This window comes from Cucumis sativus, chromosome 2 (assembly GCF_000004075.3).
Source record: "Cucumis sativus cultivar 9930 chromosome 2, Cucumber_9930_V3, whole genome shotgun sequence".
NCBI lineage: Eukaryota > Viridiplantae > Streptophyta > Magnoliopsida > Cucurbitales > Cucurbitaceae > Cucumis > Cucumis sativus.
The window spans coordinates 10781778-10797596 of NC_026656.2; the positions used below are offsets into that span (position 1 = coordinate 10781778).

At 33.0% G+C, this 15819-nt stretch overlaps 1 protein-coding gene across 1 annotated transcript; it reads right to left on the reverse strand.

Moving 5' to 3' along the window:
* Positions 1 to 9837: 9837 nt before the first annotated feature.
* LOC101204086 (protein transport protein SEC23) lies at positions 9838 to 13088 on the reverse strand. Its single transcript, XM_004150385.3, has 2 exons — positions 11958 to 13088; positions 9838 to 11721 (listed from the first exon to the last, which is right to left on the reverse strand). Exons 1-2 carry the CDS (start codon positions 12651 to 12653, stop codon positions 10066 to 10068), a joined length of 2352 nt encoding a protein of 783 aa, XP_004150433.1. The 5' UTR covers positions 12654 to 13088; the 3' UTR covers positions 9838 to 10065.
* Between the last annotated feature and the right edge of the window lie 2731 nt (positions 13089 to 15819).

Genomic DNA, 15819 nt, shown 5'->3' on the forward strand with positions numbered 1-15819 from the left:
ACAAGTCTATCAGTGATAGTTTTACTATATTTGCAATTTTTCTAAAATTTTGCTATATCCTTCATTATCATTGTTGAAATGGTTATCCATTCCAATTTTCGTTCAATATTTATGTCAATTGAACTATGAAATTGGACTTGTAAGAATGATACATGAAAGGTTGAAATTTGATGGAAATGAAATTGATTTACTTCAAATTCATCTATAGGAAGAAGTAATTTGAACGAAAAGCATCTAATTCATTATAGTGAATTGAAAGGTTGAAAAATGAATGGCATCCACGTAAGTAGATTTGATTGCCAAAGCATTTGCTTTTAGAGCTTCCGTTATGATTCCACGTGTCATTCTCACATCACATCTACACCCCTCAAATTATTTTTAAATTAAATCCTCCCATTTATTTTCTTCTTGGAATTGTCATGAATATAAAAAATAATAATAATAAATCTATTTACAAAACATAGAATAAAAAAAATTTAATAGGATCGGAAATTTTCCTATATTTTATAATTTAAAATATCTTTTTTTATTCGATAAGAATAATTACTCAAACCCTTCCATTTTAAAACATAGATTTCATCATTTTCATCTCAATTAGCTTGCCCTATTTTGACACATTGGTCCAATTTCTAATTTATTTTTCTTTCAACCAAGGATAATATGCATTTAGGTGTGGAAAAATGGTGATTTTCAACCAAAATTAGCCAATTAAATAGAGAGCTTTTAGATTATTTTTTTAATATAGTAAAATGAATTAAAATATTTATAAAATAAAACAAAATTTCATCGTCTATCTACGATAGTCCAAAATATACTACTATATGTGTCTATCACAAACAGATGGTAATATTTCGTTATATTTATAAATATCTTTAGAAGTTTATTTATTTGAAATAATTTTTCATTTTTTTTATAGTGTATCTATTAAGGGTAACTTTTTGTTTCATTTAATAAAAATTAGGAAAAACAATAAGAATAAAAAAAAAATAGAAAGAAAGAAAAGGTTAGTCTTATTAATAAACCAAATAATTTTAGATAAAACTATTTTTAGTTCAAAAACTAGGACAGAGGAGACCGAAAAAAGTGTATTAAGATATGCTCAATTAAGAAAATATGAGCAATGGTTAGATAATTTTTTTGTATTTAAACCATTACATACCACCTAGGCTTTGTACTTAATCTTAAGCTCTCCTTTTCTTTATTCACAAAATATTAAAAAAATTATTTATTTGTAGAAATGTCATAGGGCAATAGTGAAGAATTTCTTTTTTGGAAAACTCACAATAATCAAACATTTTAGGTTTTACATTTCAAAAGTAGCGTATTTTTTAAAAACTTACACTTTTGTTTTTCTGGAGTAATCTCGGTCGAGATTGTACCCGTGATTTTATGTTTTTGTTTTTAAAATTCAAAATAAAGCATTTGTTCAAATTATCAAAATACCATTGTTTTTCCAAACGTTTGATATTCACTTTGGCCAAACAAGCTTCTCATTCCGACCGAGCTTGAACGTTTTGCTCTCAAGATTGACTAATTTTTGCGTGACAAACCTTGCGAAGTGTATCCCGCGCTTAAATCTGTAGAGGTAATTAAATTTGAACCATTTGATAGTTTAGGGCTTTGTTTTAAATTTAGTGTTTAAGGTTATTTGTGAAATTTGAGGCAAATGGGTTATTTGTATTATTTCCTTCGACCTATAACCATGATTAACATTATCTTGGTACTTCGACTTAATTAATTAGGCTATTATCCAACTCTTGGCTTCCTTGTGATCCTGCTTTCGTATAATCTTTTCACATGTGTGAGTACTAGCATATACTTAGAAACTTTAAACATATCAAAAAATTTTAATGGCCCTTAGTTTACACAAACAAACTGAATTAACGCATCTTACGACATATAATTTCTTATTCGATCTATGAACACGGTACTAAAAATTCATCCTAAGGGCAATTACAAACAAATTTTTCACTAACTCTTTATTTCTTAAAAACAAATAACCAACTTTAATATCTTCAAACTATGACTCAGCTGAAACGTCAATAGATCGATCCATCAATTTTTTATTATGCTTCCACTTCTTAACACTGTTGATTGTTCATCGTCACAGTCCACTAGGCACTCTAACTGATCATCACGAGTCGGGTTTCTATCACCCACATGTCCTCTTTCTTCACTTGATTCTATACTAAACGTACATTCAACCCTTGTTGCAATCGGTGTATGATCATCTATCAATTAAATATGATTTACAAAATGAGTGCTGACATCCACCTCAGATACCTCAAACTCCTCAACATCCACGTCAACATCATAAGCATTCGATAAATCTACATGTACCATGCTAATCAATTCATTTGCTTTGTCTCTCAAATCTAAAGGACGCACGTTAGTAGTCAATGGACTTAAATCCTAGACCTCATTCAAGACACCATTGTATTTTGGGATTAATTGGAGGTTGAGCTCAGGTGACAATAATTTAATGTTTTTTGAACCATTGGAATAGTAATTGACGTCGAAGTACTTCTAGATTGATGGGATGGCATCAATACCTTAGAAACCAAAACCGCTACTTGACACACATCATCACCAGTTCAAAAAATTGAAGATTTTCTTGATTACTAACAACAGAAGCAGATACAATAGGTCATTATACAAGCACTTTAGAATAAACTCGTGCTCAACATAATTTATCCCACAAATTCTACAAATTTCTCCTAAAAACTTCTTAAATTTTATACTAATTCGTTGACATTCAACCCTTTCATTTGACCTCCAACGTATTCTTTTTCAGTCTCTTTTCATTCACCAACAAACAAACAAATACGCAAGGCACTCTACAAATATGCAAAGAAAAATTAAAAATACATCCAAATCTCAAGGTGAAATCATTACACACTCAGTCAAGATTTGAAACACTATACAAATTATGCGACAAATACAAAACAACTCAACTGAGATCCTTAAATAAAACCCGAGATTACGTACAAAAATACCTAAAAGAAAATGTAAATTTTAGGCCCTTAGTTTGTATAGGGGGTTTGTTGTCTATTGTCGAGATATTTGAGGGGTTTGTTGTCCTAACAAATATTTTAGGGTAAAAAAAAAAAAGGAAAATAACAAAAATAACATAGCCTAGGTTTTACATTTCAAAAGGTCTCATACCAAAAGAGATAGCTGTCCTTACTTATATACCTATGATCATCCCATTATCTAATTGATGTGGGACTTTGGTCGCATTACAATCCTACCCCCAAACAAGTCCTACATTACAATTCTTCCCTTGAACAAATTACTATGATCCTCACCTCAAATAGTCATTCATCTGCCAAGCTCTATCTAAGCTAACTCCTTTTCTCGGAGCACACTGCCCATCCAATAAAGTTTAATCACATATCTCATCATGACCTACTTTTGAGGTTTTTGAGGCTCTACTACACCTTTGCTCAACACTTGAGGATCATACTAGCATGCTTAAGTTAGAGGCATGATTTTGATATCATTGTGGATGTTTGTTGCCCTAACAAGAAAAAAAAATTATAGTTGTTTGACCAATTTGGTCTACATCCACTTTAAAAACCAGCTTTGAGGGATTTTATTTAGAGCAGTGAAGTTTCAGTTACAAATATCAACAATTAAGCAACAATCTATATTTATCACGCCAAACCCGACCATACCATGACCAAAACACCAAGACACTAAGAGACACACATGTCGGTTGTTGCCTCTGATATCGAGACCCAAAACCCACAAGAAACAACCCCAAAACGAGACCTAGAACTGATGGAAACAACCTTCTATGATTGAAGATCCACATGTCGAACACCTATTACAAAATACCACAGATTATAGAGCACACACAACTGCATACCACACTCGAAAACTCATCGCCAAATGTCAAAAGTGAAGGGATAAAAGCCCTATGGTTTAAAGAACCATTTTTCAAATTAATTTGGAAATCTTAAAATACCGGTACATTGGCAAAATTTTAGAATCAAAATTCTAAATAGATTCTAAGCATGCTTTTAAAGATAAGATACGAGAACTTACTTTCGATAACATCTCTGAATTTACAAATCAATCTCCAAATTAGGACACCACCCGTCAGAGACCTTGCTATCCTCTGGGATGAAATTGGCTTATGGGAACTAATTGAGATGGAAAAAGGTTTAGAGATATTTGGGAGAAACTCTTTTTGCAAAGAAAAAAAAATGTTCTTTTTTCTTAATGAACTTGGATCAAGAAAACTGTTTTCTTCTACATATTTATAGCTCTCTTCTCTTCTTGGAATAGGAAAAGGAGTAGGAGAGAATCATGAGATTTTTAATATCAAATCTACTAATTAATTAACAATTAACCAATTAGTTAATAATTAATTAAGTTATATTTAATTAATAATTCATTCAACTCTTATTTGAATAAATATCTCTCCAACATCTTATTAATATAATTAATTAAATCATATTTAATTAATATATCTGCAATATCATTTTATAAATTTAATTAAATCAAATTTAATTAAATAAAACTAAATTATTAATTAATTCTCCAATTAATTAATAGCTTAGTTAAATATAAGATATTTAACTTAAATTAAATTTGAATTATATTCAAATATAAGTTTCTCTCATAACCAATAATTTTAATATGAATCCAATTCATATTAATATTTGAACTCATTCAAATATTTTATCTCTCATAAATTAATTTTGAATCATATCCAAAATTAAATTTATAATAAAGTTTCACAAACTTTATATTATAATGTATCACTGTATATTAAACTAATTCCCTAAGTATATTTGAACATTTCAAATTACAACCAATATAAATTAAATCTCATTACCCTTTACGAGCTATGAATGAGACCTAATGGATCTACAGATCAGAAGCTACAAAGATCTGAGATCAATTGGCTAAACTCATTAACCACATTAATCAATATTTGTTAATTGTGTGTACACTCCACTAAAGACTCACAATTGAACTCTTCTCACTGTAGATATATTTCTATGTCCACGGATATAGACCAATAACACTAAGTTAGTCCTTCACAAGTGTTCGTAACTCCAGTTGGGTTAATTTACCGTTTTACCCCTAGGTTACCTTTAATCCTTAAATATTAGTGCTCCTCCATTGAACAATCTGTTAATGGTCTTACCAACAAACAGAAACCTCTCTCGTTTCATGGAGAGGGTAGGGCCCTTTGTTCAAGACCTGGAGACACCATGTAAGAGAACACTCAATCCATGAAATTCACTCATTCCCTACTTACCCTAAAGTAGGGAATGAGTGAATTTCATCTTGTGTAATTATGTTCCCAGCTCCTCACTCGGTCTTGTCCCCAAAATGATAAGTTTATTGAGTCGACGATCCACTCTCACCCATACAAATCAAAGGACAATCCCTCACGAACAGAAGTTCATTACACACTCATGATTAAGACTAAGTTACCTAGGTCATCCTAGTGAAACAGAAACCTACCTAGTTAATGGAGTTACATCTAGTGGTTACTAATTCGCGGTTCGATCTTATGCAAACTCATTGCATAGGATACCCCCACTCACATGTCAACTACACGAATGCGTTTGATCATTGGGCTTGTATCAAATACAAAGTGATCTGTATCAATAGTGTTACCAGGATAATGTACCTAGCCTTATCCCTATACTATAGACCCTTTAAGATGATTTTGAACATCGATCCCTATATGTCTCTACATATTGTTCAAGACTCATTAAACAGCTTAGGATGTTAGTTTATTGGATTTGGGTTATTAAGACAAAACTAATAAATTTAATCAATAACAATTATTATAATAATAACACTTTATTAATAACAGGCAATGTATTATATTTACAATCTACGAGTTTTAGGACATAAATTCCAACAAAAAGAACCGTTAGAACGCCAACGTCAAATCGCTCATGACAACGTCAAAAAAATTCACGGCCAACCCTCCTCTAACATACTAAACCCTCGTCTACAATCACTCTTTCCCTTTTTGGTTTTGCTGAAAAGTCACTTTTTTTCTCTTTATATGTGAATGTCGACTGCCTCACTCTATTAGTGTGTTTTTTCTTTTGGTTGCCCCTCTTCTTTTCTCCTCAATTAAGAGACCTAAAATAAAGATGAAAGTAATTGCAAAAATGTCATTGAAACAATTTACAATTCTACCCCTAACAAAAAAACCCATTTAAATACTCTTAAATAATTTGTCATTTTCCGCAAATCTCCCTTACGACAAACTATTTAAGACACCAAACTCCTTCTCCAAACATCCTAATCGAGATTTAACCTTTAGCTCATTTAACAAGTATTTAAACCTATGAGCTGTAAGAACTTTGGTTAACATATCTGGCAAATTCTCAACTATATGAACTTTGATCAGTTCAACATCTTTTTTAGCAATAACATTTATGATATGATGAAATTTGACATCGATATGCTTAGACCATTCATGATGAGATGGATTCTATGCAAGATGTATAGCACTCTGGCTATCACAACGGATGACAGGAATAAACTTCTGCAATAACAACTCACCAACAATCCTTTTCAACCACAAACATTTCAATGCTCCTTCGCAAAATTTGACATAAACCTACTTATCATATTCATAGCATAACCTAAGTGAGGCCTAGTACAAATCATCAAATACATAATACTTCCAATAGAATTACAATAAGGAATATTAGACATCTCTAACCTTTCTTGTTCAATAACAGGACATTGAAACGAAGAAAGTTTAAAATGAGATGCTAAGGGTGTTGAAATTGTCTTGCAATCATTCATATTATACTTTTTAAGTTATTTAAGCACATAACTCTTCTGCAAAATGGTTAACAAACCTTTGTCCCTGTCTCTTTTCACATCCATGTCTAGGATCCTTTTTAGTTCACCTAAATCTTTCATCCCAAACTCATTACTCAACTGTATCTTGAGTTCACAAATTTTAGTATAATCCTTAGACACTATTATCATATCATCTACATACAAAAGTAGATAGATATACATACCTTTATGAGATAGTTTTCAGTAAACACAATCATCATATGATGTCATGTGAAACCCCTACTTTAAAATAAAAGTATCAAACCTGATATACCACTGTCTTGGAGATTGCTTCAGTCCGTAGATGGAGTTGTGAAGACAACAAACCATGTCTTTCTTACCTTTCATCTCGTAGCCTCTTAGGTTGAGTTATGTAAATCATCTCCTCAAGTTCTCCATAAAGAAATGTTGTGGTGACGTCCATCTGTTCAATAAACATATCAAAGTGAACAACAATAGATAAGATTAATCTAATGGATGAATGTCTTACCATCAGAGAGAAAATCTCATGAACGTCAACTCCCTCCTTCATAGTGTAGCCCTTGGCTACCAATCTAACCTCATACCTAGGCTTATTGTTACCTCATGTACTTGGCTTGATTTTGTAAATCCACTTTGATTGAATGAGTTTCTGATTAGGAGGCTTTGGAACCAATGACCATGTCTGATTCTTTTACAATGAGAACAATTTTTTGTTTCCATAGCATCCTTCTATTTCTTCCATTGTTTCTTCGAATCAAATACAATTGCCTCCTCAAAAGTAAAAGGCTCTGCTTCAATACTGTCAGTTTCACAAGTAAGAGCATAAGCAACTAAATCAACAAAATCATACCTTGTAGAAGCATGTTTCACCCTTTAAGCCCTCTCTCGAGTAAGCTGATTGTTTGGTAGGTCATTGTTACTTGAGCTTTTTGCACTAGAAGCTCCCCCATCAAACAAAGTCCTCTTCTATTGAGATTGTTCACCATCAGATTCAGACTATTGTATAGCCTCTGCCTATGAAACTAGTGGTGACTAATCACCAGATACAACTAAACCAATTGATCGTTGTACTTTAGAATTAATTCTAACCTTTGTCACAACATGTTCAACTATATGCTATTCCGGCCACTCTTTGACACAAAACGACATTTCTGTCTCATTAAAAGTTACATCTTTACTATTAATGCATTTATTTATGCCCTCTTCCAAGCACCAAAATTTATATAACCTTTGACACCCCTGAATAATAAATAAACATGTATTTTAGTGCCCTCCTGTTCAACTTTTCATCCTTAACATGCTAATATATTAAGTCACAATTTTTAGATGTGTGTAATAATGGTTTAAACAAGGTTAATGAAATATTAGAGAGAAATGTGTGTAATTAGATTAACAACTTCAATGTATACAAGCAGTTTTTCTCATTTTTTTCTTTTCTATTTTTCTCCGCACATTTAAGTAGAATTACATCAAAATTACTTTTATCATATTGTAGAATTTTAAAAGAAACTATTTATTTAGATTACATTTTCAAGTATTTAGTTTAGAAAATAAGTTATTTAAAAAAAGAAAAACTGCAAGTGTTTGGAAACCCTCAAAATAGATTCTTAAGTGTATTTTAAACAATTTTAAGAGTTTAAACAAGAATGAGTTTCTTGAAAAACATTTTTTCTTAATTTAATTTAAATGGACCCTTAATACCACTTAATTAATTTAAAATAGAATTAAAAGTTGTTTGTAAATAAAGGACTACCCATAGATTAATTCTCACACTTTTTGTGTCTCACTTCATCATCGTTTGTGTGATTTGTGAATATCCCAACGTAACATGTCAACCTAACGTAAGGTTGTTTGCAGGTTGGGTTAGGTAAAAGGTCTTTTTAGACCCAACACACTTATTTGGCGTAAATTTTATCGATTCAAATAACCCTCTATGTCCAACTCAATCATTAAAAATATTTAGGTTGGATTGGTTCGAGTTTGTCAATGTCAAATTTAAATTTTGAAAAATTATTTTAAATAACAAAATTGTCCAAAACATTTAGAAATATAGAAAATTTCACAATTTATTAGTGATAAATACTCATAGATATTGATTAATATATCAACAACTATCAATGATATTTTATAAATATTTTTGTTCATTTTTTCATCAACAGCCTAATCATAATAAGTAAAAAATTGATTTAATTATTTTCATATATTGAATTAAGATTAACCATTTAAATTTTATTTTATATAATAAAACTTTTCTTTCCAAAATGTTAAAAAAAAATAGATTTTAGAGAATAAATCATTCAAAAATAATGAAGTCAAGTCAATTCTAAGTTCGGTCGAACCAATAAATCAATCCAAATCATAAAATTTTTATTTATTTAAACTCGACTCAACTCAAGTTTTTTCAAAGTAATTGAGTACTATTCAAAGTTATTGAGTTTTTTTAACACCCTTAACCAATCGTTACCAATCTTAGGGAAAGAATCAATTTCCCAACATTGGAACATTAAAAAAATTAAAGTAAAGAAACCAAAAATATATATGATATAAAGAGCATTTTCAAACATAGTAAAACAAACTAAAATATTAACAAAATTTCTATCCTTGTAATTTTGCTAATAAATAATTTTGTCAAATTTACTATCCCAGGTATAATCTATATAACCATTTTGGTTTTTAGTTTTTTTACTTTTCAAAAGTATAACTGATAATCATCGGTATTTTGTTGTCTACTTCAGGTACATTTTCAAAATCGAAATCAAAATTTGGAGGAAATAAAAGTACTCAAAAACTTGCTTTCTGTTTTTTGAAAATGGGCTAGCAATACAAATGCTTAAATTAAAATTTAAAATAAAAATAAAAGAAATAATGCGTAAAAGATTGTGGGAAAATATATATATATATATATATAATTTTAAAAAACGCGATGGTTATCCAACAAGCTCTTTATATATAAGTTGGTTTTGTATACAAAGGTCCCAGAATTTTTTACTCAGTAATCAACAAGACAAACATCGCATTGTGTGTAACTTAAAGCATACCAACTCTTTAGGTGAACAATGGCTGAAATGCATCAGGTAATGGTATGGAGTAGGATTAGAAACCAGTTATTTACATTTCATCAACTATGAAGAAAAATGGGTAAAATACAACTCTCAATCAATCACCCCAAAACCATCTCTCCCTTGTACTTTTCCTCAACACTATCTATAAACTAACTTCCTTCTAACAAATTACAAATCTCATCCTTCTTCAGCCTTGTACTGCCAAAATTTGTAGGTGTTCTATAAAAACCTCCAAGCTTAAATCATCTGTAAGGATTATGTCTGATCCCTCCTTGTAAGTTGAGTTTTGCGTAACAGACGGGTTTAACTTAGCCAGAAGAAACCGTGCTTGACTACTATGTTGGTCACACTTTATAAGCTTAGGAACTGGAATACGTTCAGCGATCAATTGTTCAGCATCGATCTCTGGGGCCTCTAGTAGCTTTCTCAAATTTTCTAGATTCGAGTCCTCATCATAACCAAGCTTCCTCCACTGAGCAATCTTTGAACCATAATGAATGACAACGTAGAAGTAGGAATCAAATAGCAAAATCACATCTGGGGATATGGATCGAATATCTAGGAGTACAGGAACAGGAGGTCCATCAAAAGAGTAGAGGAAAAGAGTAGGTTGTATCATGATAAGTGAACCGACAACTCCCTCACGGTTTAGCATTAATCGGAAGAAAGCAGTTTCATCAGGACAACTGTTGAAGACGTCAATAAACTGGGATCTTCTTAGGTAGTACATGAATTGAGGGTACAAGGAGAAGTTAGATGACAAACGGAAAGTTGAAGGATCCTCTTGTATATAATCACCAAACTTCGAGGCAAAACGGATTAATGTGTCATCAAGCCATCTGATAACATCACGAGCATAACACGTCTCTGCTCGATGAATAGCAAGCCTAGCCATCACTGAAGCGGCTGCTTCTTGATCAAACCCAGCCTTGATTTCTGGTGAATGGTTTGCGACCCATCTCCTAGCAGCAGTGGTCACTCTTTTCCGGACCGCTAGGTTTCCTTTTCTGTATTTTGTTATAAATTGGATGAAGAACGCAGATCCAGGTTGAACCTTCTGCTCCTCACTCACTTGGAAGAAAAAGGAAATGCAGGTTTTACTGGACAATGTATTCAGCTTCCAAATGTAAGTACCACCTTCGCCAATTTCGTTGTCGCTCACCGAACTGTTAGGTCTATGAAGAGACATGCAAGGTCCAAGGGCACCACAGATTTTTACATCCTTTGAGGTTACTAACTCGATTGTTGCATCAAAATACATATTCAAATCACCATCTTTATCTCGACTAAAACTATGCCGCAAGCACTTCTTGAATTGATTCGACTCAAATGACTCTCCTAACATCATGAATCCACCAGAGTTTTCAACTGGGACTTTTAGCTCTGCTGCTCCAACTTGATCAAGAGAGCAGGCAAAAAGATCAAGAACAATAGATCCATCACACAACCTCTGTGACATTTCCTTATAGAAACTACAAGATTTTCTAAAGTAAGGAGCCTGACCATTAAGAATGTCTCCATGCGTTCTGATAGAGTAAGCGAGATCCGAATTGACAACAATACCTGGACCTACAGTTGCAGGGCCAGAGGTGAAAACCATGACACGAGAACCCGAATTTGCTCGGCATCCTTCAAGAAGTGCAACTGCAGCTGATATTGCAGCACCAGTAGCCCTCTGAGGTCGATGGCCAGGTATGTTAAGCAAAGTCTTCATCTCTTCAATTGCAGTAGTGATGTTGAACTCACATTCAGATATTGGCAACAAAAATCCTTGTGCTGGAACAACTGGCGTGTTTCCCAGCTGCATCTGCTTCATCCCATAAATTCCCAACAATTGTTGGGTCTGAGGGATTCAAAAGCAAAGCAAGGAATCAGAACAATGTCCCTCGTTCCATGATTCAATTCAACATCTCTTAAACCTCACTAACTAAAAATAGTAAATAAGATATCTCTTTTATCCAGAAACCAATGCCTTTAAAGTCTCTACATTAGAAGATGGTATCCACATTGTGCAGTAAATGGTATCAGAGACTCGTAACGATAGAAAATTAAAACAGAGATTCAAATATTAAAAAATACCTGAAGTGATGAGAGCTCACGTTCCCCAGGAAAGAGGACGACCCTTGAGCACTCAGAAAATTTAAGGTCATAAACATGAACCATTGAATCAAAAGAAATCAACCCCACTAAAGCATTCTCCGGCAGATGTTCCACAACGAGTAATAACTCATTTTTAAGTGCTTGAAGCTCCTTCTCTACAGAACAACTATCAACAACGAACACAAAAGCGGGCCCATTTCCACGGGAATCTCCAGCCGGCAGCGACGAAGAAGCTGATACTGAAAGAGAAGAAGATGAATGATTCCTTGCATAGCTAGGGCTCATATTGACATTGGAACCAGAATTCGCAACAGGGCTCTCCATCTTTCTACCGGGCGCATATTCCACCGTACTGTAAGTCGGAAAAAGCTCTGCGGGAAGATTAGTCTCCCCAATACCAGCATAAGAACGAGGGAACGAATTCTTCTGGTAGCAAAAGGAGCAGAACCAAATGCGAGACGTGTAATCAACACGAGCATAGGGGTTCAAAACAGCACCACATTTAAGACACAAGAGAGGTTCATAAGAAAGTGTAGGGAGCTCGACGGATTGCATCAAGGGCGTACACATAACACTGAGAGGGATTACGAGAGCCAACGATTCAGGTTTGGAAACTGGCCAGGAGTTCCATGACCATCGGAGGCCTTCGATCGCCTCAAGTTCAACGAAATCCATAGGAAAATGGACGTCTCAAGCAAAAGCCCTGACCGTCGATTACATGGAAAAGCTCCGAAATGAAAGTAACCCTAATTTCGCATCAGAAAGAGGTGGGAGACGCAGAGTGGGGTTAATTTAATGGGGGGAATCCTGAGAAATGAAGAAATCGAATGGCTTTTGCGGTGGAAAAGGAAAAAGTAAAAGAGAAGGGGGTTGAAGTTGGTTGTGGAAGAGAGAGTTTGGTTATTGGGAAAGTGAAAGAAAAAGGGGAGAGAGTGAAGGAAAAGGCAAGGGTTAGGTTTAGGGTTTGGGAATGCGATCGCGGGAAAAATGAAAGGAAAATTGATCGGAAATGTTGATTTGAGGGAGAAAAAGTTCAAAATTATGTTGGAGAAGAATTGTTTGAGAGTTCCAGTTCTTCATCATCTTCCCCCCCATTGTTTCTGCTTTCATTTGGTGCGGGAAGGAATACTCATTAAAAGTGGTGATCCAAGCCTTCCAATAGTATACTGCCACGTCAGAGTTACCTTTTTTTTTAAATTTTATTTTAATGAAATTACTTCTTCCCTGCCATATTTAAAAAGTACTTTCGGATAATTAAATCTTTAAACCACACTTGGGATGCAAGTACGTAAATTTTATTTCTAAATCAAGATCACTTCACACCTCTAAGGCTCTAACCACTTATTCCATACAATTCAATATCTTTTATAACTTCTCTCACATAAATATCTTACTTTACTCCCATCAAACTATTACCCTTTAATATAAATAATAATAAAAAGTAGCATGAGTACCAAAATATTGAGAAACTCATAAGGTGGCCCAATGAGCCCATATGACAAAGGCTTCCAATTTTTTCTGGCCCAACTATCGGTTGGGTTGGGTTGGGCCTGACATGGACCCATCAAATAATTAAATTATTTGATTATTTGATTATTTGATTATTTGATGGAGATCATTCAATTAATAGACTTCATAATCGTTAACATATACTATAAGATCAATGGAATCATTGATAGGATTGTTAATATTAAAAGGGGACGTAATTAGCATTAAAGAATGGCATATGGAGGGGGGGAAACTGAAGGATTGTGTTCCGAAGTCTCTTTATATTTTAGAATAATAATCAGGATTAAAGAATATGAATTGAAAGTTTGACTTTTTATGGTCAAAGATTATTTATGAGATTGAATCTGAGTCAAATATTCTCATTGTTCCCTTCCCTCACCTTTCAATATTTGTAATGTATTCAAAACAACTTTCTATCCGATCATTATATTTTCTATGTACTCAATATATTGTATACATACATAAATAAATAAGATTGACTACTTCAATTGTGTACAAGTTTTAATACGGAGATAACTCTAACTCTAATTCTAGTACATTCAGGATATAATTGTTGAATTAGATTAGAAGAAATTGATTAAACCAAGAAATATAAATGCTACATAGAGGATTTATACAGAGAGTTGGACGTATAAAATGAACCAACTAGATATACACAACTATATATTGAGAGAATCCGCCGATGAGTTAATACTCAATTAGCAGTTACACTATCATTGTAACATGTGTATATAGTACTCTCAACACTTCCTTTATGGCTTTCATCCATTGAGAATTCAAATAGTGCACTTAGTCACTCAGAGGTCGAGGTCTTCCTCCATAAATCCTTTTCCTTGAGATCCTCTGATCCTCCTATGAGCTCTTCTCTATGGATGTCACTAAGCTCTAGGCTAAGTTGATCTCCCACGTGGATTCTTCTTTCGTGAGTTTTTTTTCTTTCTTTCTTTTTTTTGTCTTACTAAGCTCTTAGAGGCTCTACAATGAGCATCTTGAGAACCACCAAGCTTACATTTGTAAGGGCTCAAATGAGCTTTCTTTGAGCTCTTTTAGACTTCCCATGAATACCAAAGCTTTCATTAATAATCTCTTTTAAGCTCTTTAGAGGTCTCAGCTCTAAGCTCTCTCATAAGCTCTTCTAAGCTTACTTCACGTGTTTCTCTGAGTTCTCTCTAATCTCTTTTAGGCCACTATTAAAAAAATAGACTCTTTCGATGTTTTTTTAAAGTCAAGAATTTATGTTCTAATTATCATTTTTAAAACCATCCTTGAAGCCAACGTCAAGAATTTGAAATTCATGATCATTAATAAATGTCAAGAACAATGAACGCGCTAACATTTAATAAACGTCAAGTATATTGATGTTCATGACATGTAAAAAACGTCGACAACAATGTCTCACTTGATATGAGAAAATTTTCAATAAGTAACTAAATGTTCAGCTTCAATCAGCCAATGTTATGGTGGAAAGGTTAAAAATAGAGTTGCAGATTAAAAAGAAGACTATCTAATTGATTGGGCTAATCTCTTGTCGATTGTATTGCTGATTTTTTCCTTCTAGTTGTTTGGTGGTGTTTTTCGTTTACTATTGGTAGAAGATACGAACTATTACTTTACTTTCTGATATCTGGTTCTTTGTGGGTCGATCTTTTGAGCTATGTTTGATTTTTAGTCATTTTGTGAAGCCTCTATAGGTTCATTTCATCGCTATTTCCAATTCTGGGTACTTCTCTTTCTTTCTTTTGGATTTTCTCTTCTTGTTAGTTGCTTTCTGGTGTACTTCTCAATCCCCTTTCATTTTGTTGATTCTTTCCTTTGCTTTTTGGATGGCTTAACTTGTCGTCTCCTTTGATGTATTTACTTTTTAGTTATTCTCTAGCTCTCTATTGTAATATTTTACTCTAAAAGTTATAATGCATCCCTTTTGGTGTTGAATGTGTTTAATTAGGTATGCTTAAGTTATGTCATAATCTCAACGAGCCTTCGCTTCCTCTACCTTTAATATCTCGCTAATTAAAAAAAAACATTGTTAAAAGTAAAATAAGAAAACAAAGAAAATAGTTTTTTATTTAAAAAAATAACTCAACTGAAATATCAAAGATATATACCGTTCAACCCTAATGGTTGAAATTCAAACACGTATGCTTTATCTTTATAACGGTGAGTACAACACATGACTAGTTGAATCATGCTAAATAATTTGTATTTTACATCATCAATTCATATATTCATTTTATTTATCCTAACTTCATTAATCCCCCACGTTAATCATCAGTCAAAAAAGTCACCAGTTATAACTTACAAACAAAACAATGATGAGATCAAAGAGCACAAG

Coding starts and splice junctions, on each gene's coding strand:
- LOC101204086 (XM_004150385.3), bottom strand. CDS start 12,653: ATGGATTTCGTTGAACTTGAGGCGATCGAAGGCCTCCGATGGTCATGG. Junction 11,722..11,957: donor GTGAGCTCTCATCACTTCAG/GTATTTTTTAAT, acceptor TGAATCCCTCAG/ACCCAACAATTGTTGGGAAT.